The sequence below is a fragment of the Entelurus aequoreus genome, linkage group LG21 (genome assembly GCF_033978785.1).
Source record: "Entelurus aequoreus isolate RoL-2023_Sb linkage group LG21, RoL_Eaeq_v1.1, whole genome shotgun sequence".
Classification (NCBI taxonomy): domain Eukaryota; kingdom Metazoa; phylum Chordata; class Actinopteri; order Syngnathiformes; family Syngnathidae; genus Entelurus; species Entelurus aequoreus.
The window spans coordinates 11,809,835-11,824,502 of record NC_084751.1 but is presented as its reverse complement, the minus strand read 5'-3'; the positions used below and the strand labels follow the sequence as shown (position 1 = coordinate 11,824,502).

The 14,668-nt window shown below is 39.7% G+C and overlaps 1 protein-coding gene across 3 annotated transcripts in view; it reads left to right on the top strand.

Annotated features, from left to right (window-relative positions):
• Positions 1-14,668, top strand: part of LOC133638399 (bone morphogenetic protein 1-like) — a 43,853-nt gene that overhangs the window by 12,824 nt on the left and 16,361 nt on the right. For all 3 annotated transcript variants that reach the window (XM_062030951.1, XM_062030953.1, XM_062030952.1), the window contains 7 exons: positions 2,459-2,564; positions 10,408-10,532; positions 10,604-10,719; positions 12,825-12,927; positions 12,998-13,114; positions 13,182-13,327; positions 13,402-13,597. In XM_062030951.1, the coding sequence (XP_061886935.1) occupies positions 2,459-2,564; positions 10,408-10,532; positions 10,604-10,719; positions 12,825-12,927; positions 12,998-13,114; positions 13,182-13,327; positions 13,402-13,597 (909 nt within the window). The remainder of the gene's footprint in view (positions 1-2,458; positions 2,565-10,407; positions 10,533-10,603; positions 10,720-12,824; positions 12,928-12,997; positions 13,115-13,181; positions 13,328-13,401; positions 13,598-14,668) is intronic.

Here is a 14,668-nt window from a genome sequence, read left to right as displayed (position 1 = left end):
GATGATTTGCAAATCTTTTTCAACCTATATTCAATTGAATACTTTGCTAAGACAAGATATTTAATGTTCCAACTGAGAAAATTGTTTTTGCGAATGATCATTAACTTAGCATTTAATTGCAGCAACACATTGTTGTGTTCCTGAGCCCATGTGGTGATATCCTTTACACACTGATGTCGCTTTTTGGTGCAGTACCGTCTGAGGGATCAAAGGTCACGGACATTCAGTGTTGGTTTTCGGCCTTGCCGCTTACGTGCAGTGATTTCTCCAGATTTTCTGAACCTTTTGATGATACTACGGAGCGTAGATGGTGAAATCCCTAAATTCCTTGCAATAGCTCGTTGACAAATGTTGTTCTTAAACTGTTTGACAATTTTCTCTGGCATTTGTTGACAAAGTGGTGACCCTCGCCCCATCCTTGTTTGTGAATGACTGAGCATTTCATGGAAGCTGCTTTTATACCCAATCATAGCACCCACCTGTTCCCAATCAGCCTGTTCACCTGTGGGATGTTCCAAATAAGTGTTTGATGAGCATTCCTCAACATTCTCAGTCTTTTGTTGTTTTGTTGCAGGCATCAAATTCCAAATGAGCTAATATTTGCAAAAAATAACGAAGTTTACCAGTTCGAATGTTAAGTATCTTGTCTTTGCAGTCTATTCAATTGAATATAGGTTGAAAAGGATTTGCAAATCATTGTATTCTGTTTTTATTTACCATTTACACACGTACACACTTCACTGGTTTTGGGTTTTGTAATACATAAATTACATGCATCAATGTAATGATAAGAGGTGGGACGGGGGACACAAACGTTAGCAACACTAGCATAGCCAAGTCAGCTACAATGCTAACATAACAATCACATTAAAACAGCGACATCATAATGGATTAGCCTATACGCTGAAGAAAAACAATGTGATCAAACCAAAAATCTGGAAAAAAAACACCAAATTTTTACTTCTCAAATACAGTGGAACCTTAATTTACAAACTTAATTGGTTCCTAAACTAAAAAGAAAACTTCAAAGTTATTGAAGCAAATTTCTCCATAACAAACAATGCAAACATGAATAATGAGTTCCAGTTTAGACAAAAAGTCCATATTTTAGTAAAAGTTTGTACACTTTGAACACACTTTGAAGCGCTATACAGTACTACATATCAAACAAACACAACAAGGGAGTGATGGACCAACTTTCTATTTGATAACAAAGCCAAATAACAACAACTAAATGTGTCCTCTTCGCATGCAGCCTCCCTGTCACACTGTCACTAGCCCCGTGGTGTACTCACCGTTTGAAATCACAATACGCCTTAACTTTAAAAGCCAGCTCTGGACAAGCATTAGGTATAAAAAAATAATAAACCTTGTTAGTTAATTTTCTTTTGTGCAGCGGAAGGGAGAGGGAGAGGGGTAAGGCAGTGTCGACAGCGCTGTGTGTTTGAAACATCACATCGCTTGTCCATTCCTTTCTTTGGACCCATAGCAAATTGAGAAAACACTTAAAAATAACAGAAAGTAGCACAGTAGCTAACAGAACAATGAGCCATTTTAACATGACAAGAATGACTATGCTGCCGGGCACAAAATGGCTGTTTCTTTTATTCAGTCTGTAAATCGATGTTCCACAAGTGGTGTGGATGATGTATTTGTACAGCATTTTGTTTTAGTGCTTGTAAACAAGCTGCCGTGACTAGAGATGTCCGATAATATCGGTCTGCCGATATTATCGGCCGATAAATGCGTTAAAATGTAATATCGGAAATTATCGGTATCGTTTTTTTAATTATCAGTATCGGGTTTTTTTTGTTTTTTTTGGTTTTTTTTTTTATTAAATCCAGATAAAAAACACAAGATACACTTACAATTAGTGCACCAACCCAAAAAACCTCCCTCCCCCATTTACACTCATTCACACAAAAGGGTTGTTTCTTTCTGTTATTAATATTCTGGTTCCTACATTATATATCAATATATATCAATACAGTCTGCAAGGGATACAGCCCGTAAGCACACATGATTGTGCGTGCTGCTGGTCCACTAATAATACTAACCTTTAACAGTTAATTTTACAAATTTTCATTAATTACTAGTTTCTATGTAACTGTTTTTATATTGTTTTACTTTCTTTTTTATTCAAGAAAATGTTTTTTAATTTATTTATCTTATTTTATTTTATAAACATTTTTTAAAAGTACCTTATCTTCACCATACCTGGTTGTCCAAATTAGGCATAATAATGTGTTAATTCCACGACTGTATATATCGGTTGATATCGGTATCGGTTGATATCGGTATCTGTAATTAAAGAGTTGGGCAATATCGGAATATCGGATATCGGCAAAAAGCCATTATCGGACATCCCTAGCCGTGACACATAGTACTGTTATACTGTAACATCATTGATAGGGGACCCTTAAGTCCACTGACTACTGTATCTGCTGCACATGGACAGGCCAAGAGTACAACTTCCTGAAGATGGAACCAGGCGAGGTGGACTCACTCGGTGAGGTGTACGACTTTGGCAGCGTCATGCATTATGCCAGGAATACCTTCTCCAGGTTGGTACATCATTTAACTTCCTGCCATGATTACTGTATTTTCTGGACAGCAGGGTGCACCGGATTAGAAAGCGCACTGCCGATGAGCGGGTCTAGTCAGGTCTATTTTCATACAAAAGGCGCACTGGATTATAAGGTGCATTAAAGGGGTCATGTTATTATTTTTTTCTAAATGGAAAACACTTCATTGTGGTCTACATCAGTGGTCCCCAACCACCGCACCGACCGATTGGTACCGGGCCGCACAAGAAATGTAAAAAAAAATAAAAAAAAAAATTTTTTTTTTTTTTTTTTTTTTTTAAATGAAATCAACATAAAAAACACAATATATACATTATATATCGATATAGATCAATACAGTCTGCAGGGATACAGTCCGTAAGCACACATGATTGTATTTATTTATGTAAAAAAAAAAAATTTAAAAAAAAATTTTTTTTTTAAAATACACCCCCCCGCCCCCCACCGGTCCGTGGGACAAATTTTCAAGCGTTGACCGGTCCGCAGCTACAAAAAGGTTGGGGACCACTGGTCTACATAACATGTAATGGTGGTTCTTTGGTCAAAATGTTGCATAGATTGATTGATTGATTGATTGAGATTTTTATTAGTAGGTTGCACAGTGAAGTACATATTCCGTACAATTGACCACTAAATGGTAACACCCGAATAAGTTTTTCAACTTGTTTAAGTCGGGGTCCACTTAAATTGATTCATGATACAGATATATACTATCATATATACTATCATCATAATACAGTCATCACACAAGATAATCACATTGAATTATTTACATTATTTACAATCAGGAGTGTGGAGGGGGGGTGGGGTGGGGGGGGGGTATGGACATCAAGTAGTGGACATAGAGAGAGAGAGAGAGAGAGAGAGAGAGAGAGAGAGAGAGAGAGAGATCAGAAGGCATAAGAAAAAGAATCTGCATTTGATTGTTTACATTTGATTATTAGCAATCCGGGGAGGGTGTTAGTTTAGGGTTGTAGCTGCCTGGAGGTGAACTTTTATAGCGGTTTTGAAGGAGGATAGAGATGCCCTTTCTTTTATACCTGTTGGGAGCGCATTCCACATTGATGTGGCATAGAAAGAGAATGAGTTAAGACCTTTGTTAGTTCGGAATCTGGGTTTAACGTGGTTAGTGGAGCACCCCCTGGTGTTGTGGTTATGGCGGTCATTTACGTTAAGGAAGTAGTTTGACATGTACTTCGGTATCAGGGAGGTGTAGCGGATTTTATAGACTAGGCTCAGTGCAAGTTGTTTAACTCTGTCCTCCACCTTGAGCCAGCCCACTTTAGAGAAGTGGGTAGGAGTGAGGTGGGATCTGGGGTGGAGGTCTAGAAGTAACCTGACTAGCTTGTTCTGAGATGTTTGGAGTTTAGATTTGAGGGTTTTGGAGGTGCTAGGGTACCAGGAGGTGCATGCGTAATCGAAAAAGGGTTGAACGAGAGTTCCCGCCAGAATCCTCAAGGTGCTTTTGTTGACCAGAGAGGAAATTCTGTAGAGAAATCTCGTTCGTTGGTTAACCTTTTTGATTACCTTGGTTGCCATTTTATCACAGGAAAGGTTAGCCTCTAGAATGGAACCTAGGTAGGTGACCTCATCTTTCCTGGTGATGACACTGTCACCTACTTTTATGGTGAAGTGATTGACTCTCTTAAGTTTGATGTGGGACCCAAACAGGATGGATTCTGTTTTACCCAAGTGGATGGATAGCTTGTTGTCAGCGAGCCAGGTGCAAATTCTACAGAGCTCAGCACTGAGGATTTTCTCCACCTGTGACTTGTCCTTGCCGGATACCAGCAGGGCAGAGTCATCCGCAAACAAAAACAATTCACAGTCACATGCCGATGACATGTCGTTTATGTATATTAGGAACAGTAAAGGTCCCAATATACTGCTTTGGGGGACTCCACAGTTCACCGAGAGGGGGGGGGACACGGTGCCGTTCACCTCTACCACCTGCTCCCTCCCCTCCAAGTAAGACTGCATCCAGCTCCAAGAGGTTTTGTTAAATCCGATTGCTCTGAGCTTATCCAACAGTATAGCGTGGTTAACGGTGTCAAAGGCCTTCTGAAGGTCCAGCATGACCATGCCGCAGTATTTGCCCGCGTCCACCTCATGTTTGATGTGGTCGGTCAGATAGAGAAGGCATGTGTCAGTGGAGTGGTTAGTTCTGAAGCCGGATTGGAATTTGTACATGAGTTTATTAGTGGCAAGGTAACTATCGACCTGTTCATAAACTATTTTCTCCATTACTTTCGAAATGGAGCTGAGAATAGAAACAGGTCGGTAGTTGCCAGGTTCCAATTTGCTTCCTTTTTTAAAGAGGGGAGTTACTCTTGCTATCTTAAAATCTTTTGGTACTTGGCCTTGTGTAATTGATAGGTTTATTATGTGCGTGATGATCGGGGCAATGATGGAGGCAGAGTCCCTGAGGAATCTGGAGGGAATATTATCAAGACCGGTGGCCTTGTTAGGGTGGAGCGCGCTCAATTTTTTAAACACCTCATCAGCTGTGACCATTTCTAATTTGAAATCATTGTTGGATACTCCTAGCTTTCTGTAGAAGGCTTTAATGTGTTCTACACCAAAGCGACCAGAGTGGTGGGACAGCTTGTTGACAAGAGTTGCAGCTATGCTGGTGAAAAAGGCGTTAAGTCTGCTAGCTACCTCCATTTTGTCTGTAATGAGGGAGTCACCCTCCTTGATGCTGATGTTGGTGAGTCTTGTTTTAAGTTTCTGGCTGCAACCAGGAAGCTGGTTGTTGAGAATTTTCCAGAGCTCACGTGGCTTATTCGTGTTTTCCTCTATTTTGTCGTTAATGTAATTTTTTTTTAAGGATTTAGTCAGGTTGGTTGACTTATTTCTTAATTTATTGCATTGCTTTTTGAGAGTTGAAAGGAGTAATTTGAGGTTGATATTATTGGGTTGTTTATCTACTTCTGTTTTACATTTTTGGTATTCAGAGTATTTCCTGTCTCTGTCTTTTATGGCAGCTAGATGATGTTTTACAGATCATCTTTCGCTTCAGGATGCGGCGTTTTGTGGGCGGTCTTATTTACGTGGCTCACCTTCGACAGCGTCTTCTACCCGTCATCTTTGTTGTAGCGGTGTAGCGTGCAAGGACGGGAGTGGAAGAAGTGTCAAAAAATGGAGCTAACTGTTTTAATGACATTCAGACTTTACTTCAATCAATAACGGAGCAGCATCTCCTCATCCGTGGCTCACTAGTGCAACAACAAATCCGGGAATGTGTCCTGTGAAAAATCGTCCGACCGGAACGCTCTAATAACTAAAGTTCCGTGGTTGAATTATGTAAACTCACTACACCGGTATGTTTTTAGCGCTTCCATAGCGAGATATAAGTTAGAACTTTACGCTACTTAATATTAGAAATGACAACAGCGGAGGATGAATGTCCCATACCAAGAAGATAGAGACAAAGAAGCTTGACTACGGTATCGGCAGGACTACAGTGGCGGACACATGCGCAAATTTTCAGGACTTATGCAGATCTCAAATACACATCAGCAGGTACCAGAAGGTAAGAAAAGTTGGTTTTGCATAATATTGTGAAACAAAACGCCAGATAATATGTCTGCTAAACTTATAATAAATAATTCACCCCTATACAATATCCTACCCTAATACCCTACTGTGCAATATTACCCTTCGAGTGCAATACACACACCATTAGACTGTACAACTCCTCTCTGGGGGGGAGGGGGGGGGGTACTAGGATGACAGGGGATGCAAAACAATAACAGTGAAATACTTTTTCATAACATGGTCACTACTGCCTAGTTTCTCTTGTTATATTCTTATTTTACTGTTATATTTTTATTCTCATCGTTGTTTTTTTTCTTTTATTCTATTGTAATATTTTTATATTTTTGTCTCCATTTATACCCCCATTATTTACTTTTTACTTTTTACAATTTTGTACACTGCTGCTGGAATTAAAATTTTCCTGAGGGAACTCTCCTGAAGGAATCAATAAAGTACTATCTATCTATACATCCGACACTGATTGTTATTACTCCGGTACTCTTGTCTTGTTCTGTATATTGTACAGTATTTTGTATATTGTTTTGTATATTGTACAGGATTGCTTATTATTTTTATTGAAGGTAGTCTGTTTATTTAAATTCTTATTTTTTATCTTTATTACTTCTTGTGTAATTTAATTTTATCCCATATTTGTTTCCACTACCACACCTTAAGTTGGAGTCCTTAATCTCGTTACATGCAAATATAATGACAATAAAGTCCATTCTATTCTATTCTATTCTGTTACCGGTAATTTTGCGGTCCTTATACACACACCACAGTAATACTTGTATCTCTGACTACGGTAGCCGTATTGGGCCGACAATCCATCAAGCGGTGCGGCTTCAAAGTCGTACTAAAACATTTTGACAGATGTTTGAGTGCCGTGTGTAATGTTCCTTATTTTCAATGGAACATTTAAAGTTTTGGTGTTGTTTACTGGCGTCATATTGCAGTCTACACGTATCTCTTATGTGTGACTACCATCTACTGGTCACACTTATCATTACACCATGTACCAAATAAATTTGCCTCGAGGTTGGTAAGCACAACCAGAATTATTCCGTACATTAGGCGCACCGGGTTATAAGGCGCACTGTCGATTTTTGAGAAAATGAAAGGATTTTAAGTGCGCCCTATAGTCCGAAAAATACGGTACACAACTTGTAGGGAACTTTGTAATGCCACCGACAGGACCGTAGTAGAACACCACACTTTAACAGTTATTTCCGTGCATGTGTTTTTATGCTGTTCTGTGTGTGTGCTTTGTGTTTGTTTTAAAACCCCGTCCTCACTCTGTTGGTGTGAGTCATGGTCGTAAGCCAAGCTAAATAAAGGCGCGGCATTACGGGCTTTGTTGAATAATTCGAGCTTGAGTAGCCTTTCTCTCTGGCATTCACGGGCGCGCTCCACAGAGCTGGCTGGCAAAGGCCAAAAGCTCCCCATCCAGACCCGTGTTTACACATGCCTGCCATTCACGGGCACATCGCCATGGGAACCCTGCAAGCCCTGGAGCCACTGAGAGATTATCAAAAGATTCATATCTATTAATATTACCGTATATTAATATCAATATTAAGGATTAATATCCATGAATCTTTTTTCCCCTCCCGTTGACTCCAAAAAAATAGACACTATCTTGAAGTATAAGTCTAAATATACATCCCACCATGCCCACCACTTGTTCAACCTTCCTCCCTCAGGGCGTTAAAACACGCACGACCAGACTGTTACACAGGTTTTGTTCTCAAACTATTACCAAATTAAATAATCCACTATAAACTGGCCTGTGAAATACTTTTTTACTATCTTTTTAATACATGTTTACTATATTTTTAATACATTTTTACTAGGGCTTAGTCTCTTTGGGCAACAGACGATTGAATTCGCTTCTTGGGGGTAGCGATTTGATTCGGAATCGATTCTCGATTTAAAGCGATTCTTGATTTATTATTAATACTTTTTCTAATAACATTGGGTGCCAGTTCTATGATGAACTACATTCCTCCATAAAATAGACAAACAACTCTGATAAATTGTCTGTACAGCATATATGGGCATCTACTTGATTTGCTTGGCTGGAAAGGACAGATAAAAAAATAAATACAAATAAAAATCGATTTTTTATTTTTTAATCGTTTAAGAATTGTTACAAATAAGAATTAGAAAAAAACATTTTTTAAACCCTTTTAATACATTTTTACTGTCTTCTTAATATAGAAATTGCGTATTCAATGCTCACTGCATATATTTTAATACACTACCGTATTTTTCGGACTATAAGTCGCTCCGGAGTATAAGTCGCACCGGCCGAAAATGCATAATAAAGAAGGAAAAAAAAACATATATGTCGCATTTTTGGGGGAAATTTATTTGATAAAACCCAACCCCAAGAATAGACATTTGAAAGGCAATTTAAAATAAATAAAGAATAATGAACAACAGGCTGAATAAGTGTACGTTATATGAAGCATAAATAACCAACTGAGAACGTGCCTGGTATGTTAACGTAACATATTATGGTAAGAGTCATTCAAATAACTATAACATATAGAACATGCTATACGTTTACCAAACAATCCGTCACTCCTAATCGCTAAATCCCATGAAATCTTTTACGTCTAGTCTCTTACGTGAATGAGCTAAATAATATTTTTTGATATTTTACGGTAATGTGTTAATAATTTCACACATAAGTTGCTCCTGAGTATAAGTCGCACCCCCGGCCAAACTATGAAAAAAACTGCGACTTATAGTCTGAAAAATACGGTATGTGTTTGCCATACGTGTGTATAAATGGGATTGTTTTTATTTCTTGGTGTTTGTTGATTTTGTGTACGTACTTTTTGTGGGTTTCACTTTGTGCTTTAAACTGAATGTTGTTGTACCGTATTTTCCGGACAATAGGGCGCATCGGATTATAAGCCGCACTGCCGATGAATGGTCTATTTTCGATCTTTTTTCATATATAAGGCGCATAAAGGAGTCCTTTTTTTTTCTTCTAAATGTAAAACACTTCCTTGTGGTCTACATTACATGTGATGGTGGTTCTTTGGTCAAAAAGTTGCATAGATGATGTTTTACAGATCATCTTCAAGCCGCTTTCTGACAGTCGCTTCCCTGATGCGCCGTTTTGTGGGCGGTCTTATTTACGTGGCTCACCTTCGACAGCGTCGTCTCCCCGTCATCCTTGTTGTAGCGGTGTAGCGTGCAAGGACGGGAGTGGAAGAAGTGTCAAAAGATGGAGCTAACTGTTTTAATGACATTCAGACTTTACTTCAATCAATAACGGCGCAGCATCTCCTCATTCACCGGAAATGTGTCCCGTGAAAAAACATCCGACCGGACCTCTCTAATAACTAAAGTTCCTTGGGTGAATAATGTAAACTCACTACACCGGTATGTTTTAGCGCTTTCATGGCGAGTTTACTGATAGATATAAGTAAGAACTTTACACTACTTTATATTAGAAATGGCAACAGTGGAGGATGAATGTTCCATAACAAGAAGATAGAGAAAAAGAATAAGCTTATCGATTATAGTGTCGACACGGACTACAAAGGCGGAAGCACGCAATTTTTCAGGACTTATGCAGATCCCAAATACAGATCAGCAGGTGCCAGAAGGTAAGAAAAGTTTCTTTTGCATAATATTGCGAAAGAAACACCAGATAATATGTCTTACCTTATACACACACCATAATAGTACTCGTATGTTGACGCACAGTACAATCCATCTAGCGGTGCGGCTTCATAGCTTACCAAAGTCGTACTAAAACATTTTGTTAGATTTTTGAGCGCCGTGTGTGATGTTCTATATTTTCAATGGAACATGTACAATGTTGGAGTTGTTTACTTGAATCATTATATTGCAGTCTACACATATCTCTTATGTTTGACTGCCATCTACTGGTCACACTTATCATTTCACCATGTACCAAATAAAATAGCTTGGAGGTCGGTAAGCACAACCAGAATTATTCTGTACATTAGGTTATAAGGCGCACTGTCGAGTTTTGAGGGGAAAAAAAGGATTTTAAGTGCGCCTTATAGTTCAGAAAATACAATATATTATTTACAATGACAATAAAGGAATCCATATATCCATCTATCTATCTATCTATCTATACAATATATTATTTACAATGACAATAAAGGAATCCATCTTTCCATCTATCTATCTAGCTAACTAGCTATCTATCTATCATCAAAAAAGTGTAAAACCACTGATCGGCAAACTTGTTTGTGCAAACTTCCTGAGTGTTGTTATTTCCCTCACACAGAAGCGTCTACTTGGACACCATCTTACCTCGTTATGATGTCAATGGAGCGCGGCCGCCTATCGGACAGAGGCTCAGGCTCAGCAAAGGAGACATCGCACAAGCGCGAAAACTCTACAAATGTGCAAGTATGATTCATTTGCTCTTATTGTTTTTGTCAGTCCAAACTCTTCCGCATTCAACTTATTGTTGTTGGAAGGATGCGGGAAGACGTTGCAGGACAGTTCTGGAAACTTCTCGTCTCCTGATTTCCCCAATGGCTACTCCGCGTACGACCATTGTGTGTGGAGGATCTCTGTCACACCTGGAGAAAAGGTAACAGGGTGATCTTCATTGCATGGCTGTAAGGATACAAAGGACACTCGTTTACAGACACTCATCATGGGCAGGAATGTAATATTCTTTTTGGGGACCAAAACAATTTCAGTGAACCGTTCCTTTTGTAAAATGGAACAGTTATACAAGGCACATCGTCATATGATTTATCAAAAAATATATAAGAATATGGTGAAGTCAGGATTGGTATTCATTTATTTTGAACATGCATACAATAATGTTATGGTATAGTACACAATTACAATTTCACATGTCAACATGTCCGAAAAGGAGTAGAAAGACGCAGATCACATTTAGATTCAGATCAGAATCAAGATCAATCAAAATTCGAAAGTTTGAAAAATCTGTTCGGAAAAATTCATCATTTGACAGCACTAATTATTTGAAGATTTCCAATCAATTTCAATTTAGATGTCATAATTAAAACACGCTTGGCGTCGTAGTAAAAAGGTTTAAAAAATTACATCAGTTGGAAATGTGTGTGTTGTTTTTTTTATTTCATTGCAACACAGCAGACATTGTAACTTTTCGAAGGAATGTACTGTATGTTTTTGCATTTATTTTATTCAATTGAATGAATGGATTGAACCATTATTTTTGTAAAATGGAACGATTATATAAAATGCACATCTTCATATGATTTATAAAAATATGTATAAGAATAGGGAACAATAAACAATTGATTTGGTTTGGTATTAATTTATTTTGAACATGCATACAATTACAATATGGTATATGGTACATATTTACAAATTTACATTTCCAAAAAGGAGTATGAAAAAGCAGATTTAAGCTTATTTAGTCCTACCAGGAAATAATTTTGCTGTATTCAATTTTCTTGCCACCTTTTAATATGAGGTTTATTTTACCTCGTCAATGTGTACTCCGTCTATTTGTATTTGTGTCTAACTGTCTTTCTAACTGTTAGTGAATAGCATTATCTTAGTTTTAATGAGATTGTTTTTGTCAAACCATCTCTTTAACTATTATTTTGTTTTCTGTTAGATGAGCTCAGGCGTTTCTGGGTGTTGTTGATAAATGGCTTTCGCTTTGCATAGTAGAGTTTTGACTTGCACTTACAGATGTAGTGACAAACTGTAGTTACTGACAGTGGTTTTCTGAAGTGTTCCTGAGCCCATGTGGTGATATCCTTTACACACTGATGTCGCTTTTTGATGCAGTACCGTCTGAGGGATTGAAGGTCACAGGCATTTAATGTTGGTTTTCGGCCTTGCCGCTTACGTGCAGTGATTTCTCCAGATTCTCTGAACCTTTTGATGATATTACGGACCGTAGATGGTGAAATCCCTAAATTCCTTGCAATAGCTGGTTGAGAAATGTTGTTCTTAAACTGTTGGACAATTTGCTCAGGCATTTGTTGACAAAGTGGTGACCCTCGCCCCATCCTTGTTTGTGCATGACTGTGCATTTCATGGAAGCTGCTTTTATACCCAATCATGGCACCCACCTGTTCCCAATTAGCCTGTTCACCTGTGAGATGTTCCAAATAAGTGTTTGATGAGCATTCCTCAACTTTCTCACTCTTTTTTGCCACTTGTGCCAGCTATTTTGAAACATGTTGCAGGTATCAAATTCCAAATGAGCTAATATTTGCAAAAAATAACAAAGTTCCCCAATTCCAACATTAAATATCTTGTCTTTGCAGTCCATTCAATTGAATATAGGTTGGAAAGGCTTTTGCAAATCAATGAATTCTGTTTTTATTTACCATTTACATTTACACAACGTGCCAACTGCACTGGTTTTGGGTTTTGTAATTTGCCACACCATTAGGTACACCTATCAGAGCTCTATTAAAACATTCATCAAATTCTAATTACACAAGTATTAATAAAACAATGATGAGACTCCTTATTGGTCTTCCTGTACAGGTTATGAGTGATGTGGTCAGTGAATGTAGATTTTAAAAATCACACTGAATGAACGACTCAGCTGTAATTCTTCAAACTTCCACAAGAGGGAAACAGACATTAGCATGACTGTAGCCGACACCACTAATGGTTCCTTTTCACAATTTGCCTGCACTGTAAACCTTCTCCCATGTGCGTGTTTTTTTTTTCCAGATTGTTTTGAATTTCACATCCATGGCTCTCTCCAGTAGTCACCTGTGCCGGTATGACCACGTGGAAGTCCGAGACGGCTTCGGGAAAAAGGCTCCTCTGAAAGGTCTCTACAGCTTCTAGTCAAGAAATACAAAGCCTGACTCTCCTTATCTGTCTCGTCTATTCCTTGTCAGGCCGCTTCTGTGGAGACTCCGTGCCGGACGTGATCACCTCAAGTGACAGTCAACTTTGGATCGAGTTCAGGAGCAGCAGCATCTGGGTGGGCAAAGGCTTCTCGGCCGCCTACGAAGGTACTGATGTGATCCCACCCGTCATCTGCAACAAAGTCGCTATCTTACACCCTTAACTCCGGTCTAGCCGTCTGTGGAGGAGAGGTGGAGCGGGATAGGGGTCAGATCCAATCACCTAATTACCCTGATGACTACCACGCCAACAAAATGTGTGTGTGGAAGATTACAGTATCAGAGGGTTATGAAGTAGGTCTCGTCTTCCAGTCGTTTGAGGTAAAATCACAAGATTTGTGTAGTTTGACCTCACTGTCTGTTTACGGACTTCAGCATCCTTGCTTCTCCTGCAGCTGGAGAGTCACGACAGCTGCGCTTACGACTATGTGGAAGTGAGGGACGGCGACTCGGACCTCGGCCCGCTGCTTGGCCGCCACTGCGGCCACGACAAACCCGGCAACATCAAAAGCAGCAGCAACCAACTCTGGCTGAAGTTTGTGTCTGACGGATCGGTCAACAAGGGCGGGTTTTCCGCGAGCTTCTTTAAAGGTCGGTGAGCTGTTACATGCCCTGCAAAACAACCTCACTCATACTTGCCAACTAGGGTTGGGTATCGTTTGAATTTGAACGATTCCGATTCCGATTCCTGACGATTCTCGATTCCGATTCTTCTTGTACCATGCCGGGATCAATGTGTTTGACAGGTAGTCCCTGGAAGGTGGTATGTATTTTGGGTTGAGAGTTTTCACCATATCCCTGCAAACATAAACAAACATGTAATGTTGCTGTTACTGTTTAGCCCAGTATCAATTAGCTTAGCTCTAACGTTATTGCTTAACTAACCTAAATGTTGGAGATTCCACCTCTGAAAAGGGATGCAGTCTTTTGACTATGTGTGCAGTGACCTTTCTGTGGCACTCTTCCGTCCGTGGCACCGACATCTTCCCCATTGCCGCTACGGTGAACAGAGTACGCTGAGCACATCGCGGAGCCTGGCTAGCAGGTTGTAAATTGTCTATGAAAAAATACGCGGGCTAATTTGTTAGCTGCCTCGACGTTGGCGCAAAACACATTATTTATTGCATATATATCGTTTTACTTACTGGATTCGGACTGCAATGCAGTCACCGAGGTGCCAGGCTGGGCGTCGAAGCCAGAGGAAGAGGCACAGGAGGACGGTCGGCGCATTTATTTGTACTCGGAGGTGCTTCATCATGTTCGACGTGCACCCTCCTAAGCACGAAACAGTCCTGTCGCACGTGTTACATTTCGCCGATATTTCTTTTTTTTTAGTAAAATAAAGCCACACTTCGACCGCCGACGCCCGCTATCCATGCTTGACTGACTCGCTCGGCTACATAGGCTCGGCTATGCTAACACTTCCGGCGGTGGGCGCTTCTTCGTTGGTGTTTAGCGGCTTCTTCTTCCGGTCGGCGGACTTATTCTTTTTTTCCGGTCGGCGGACTGGGTATCGAAACTAGGAATCGAAATTTAAACTTTTGAACGATTCCGGGAGAATCGGAAAGTTAGTCCCGGTTCCAATCGATACTCGATACTCGATACCCAACCCTATTGCCAACCATCCCGATTTTCCCGGGAGACTCCCGAATTTCAGTGCCC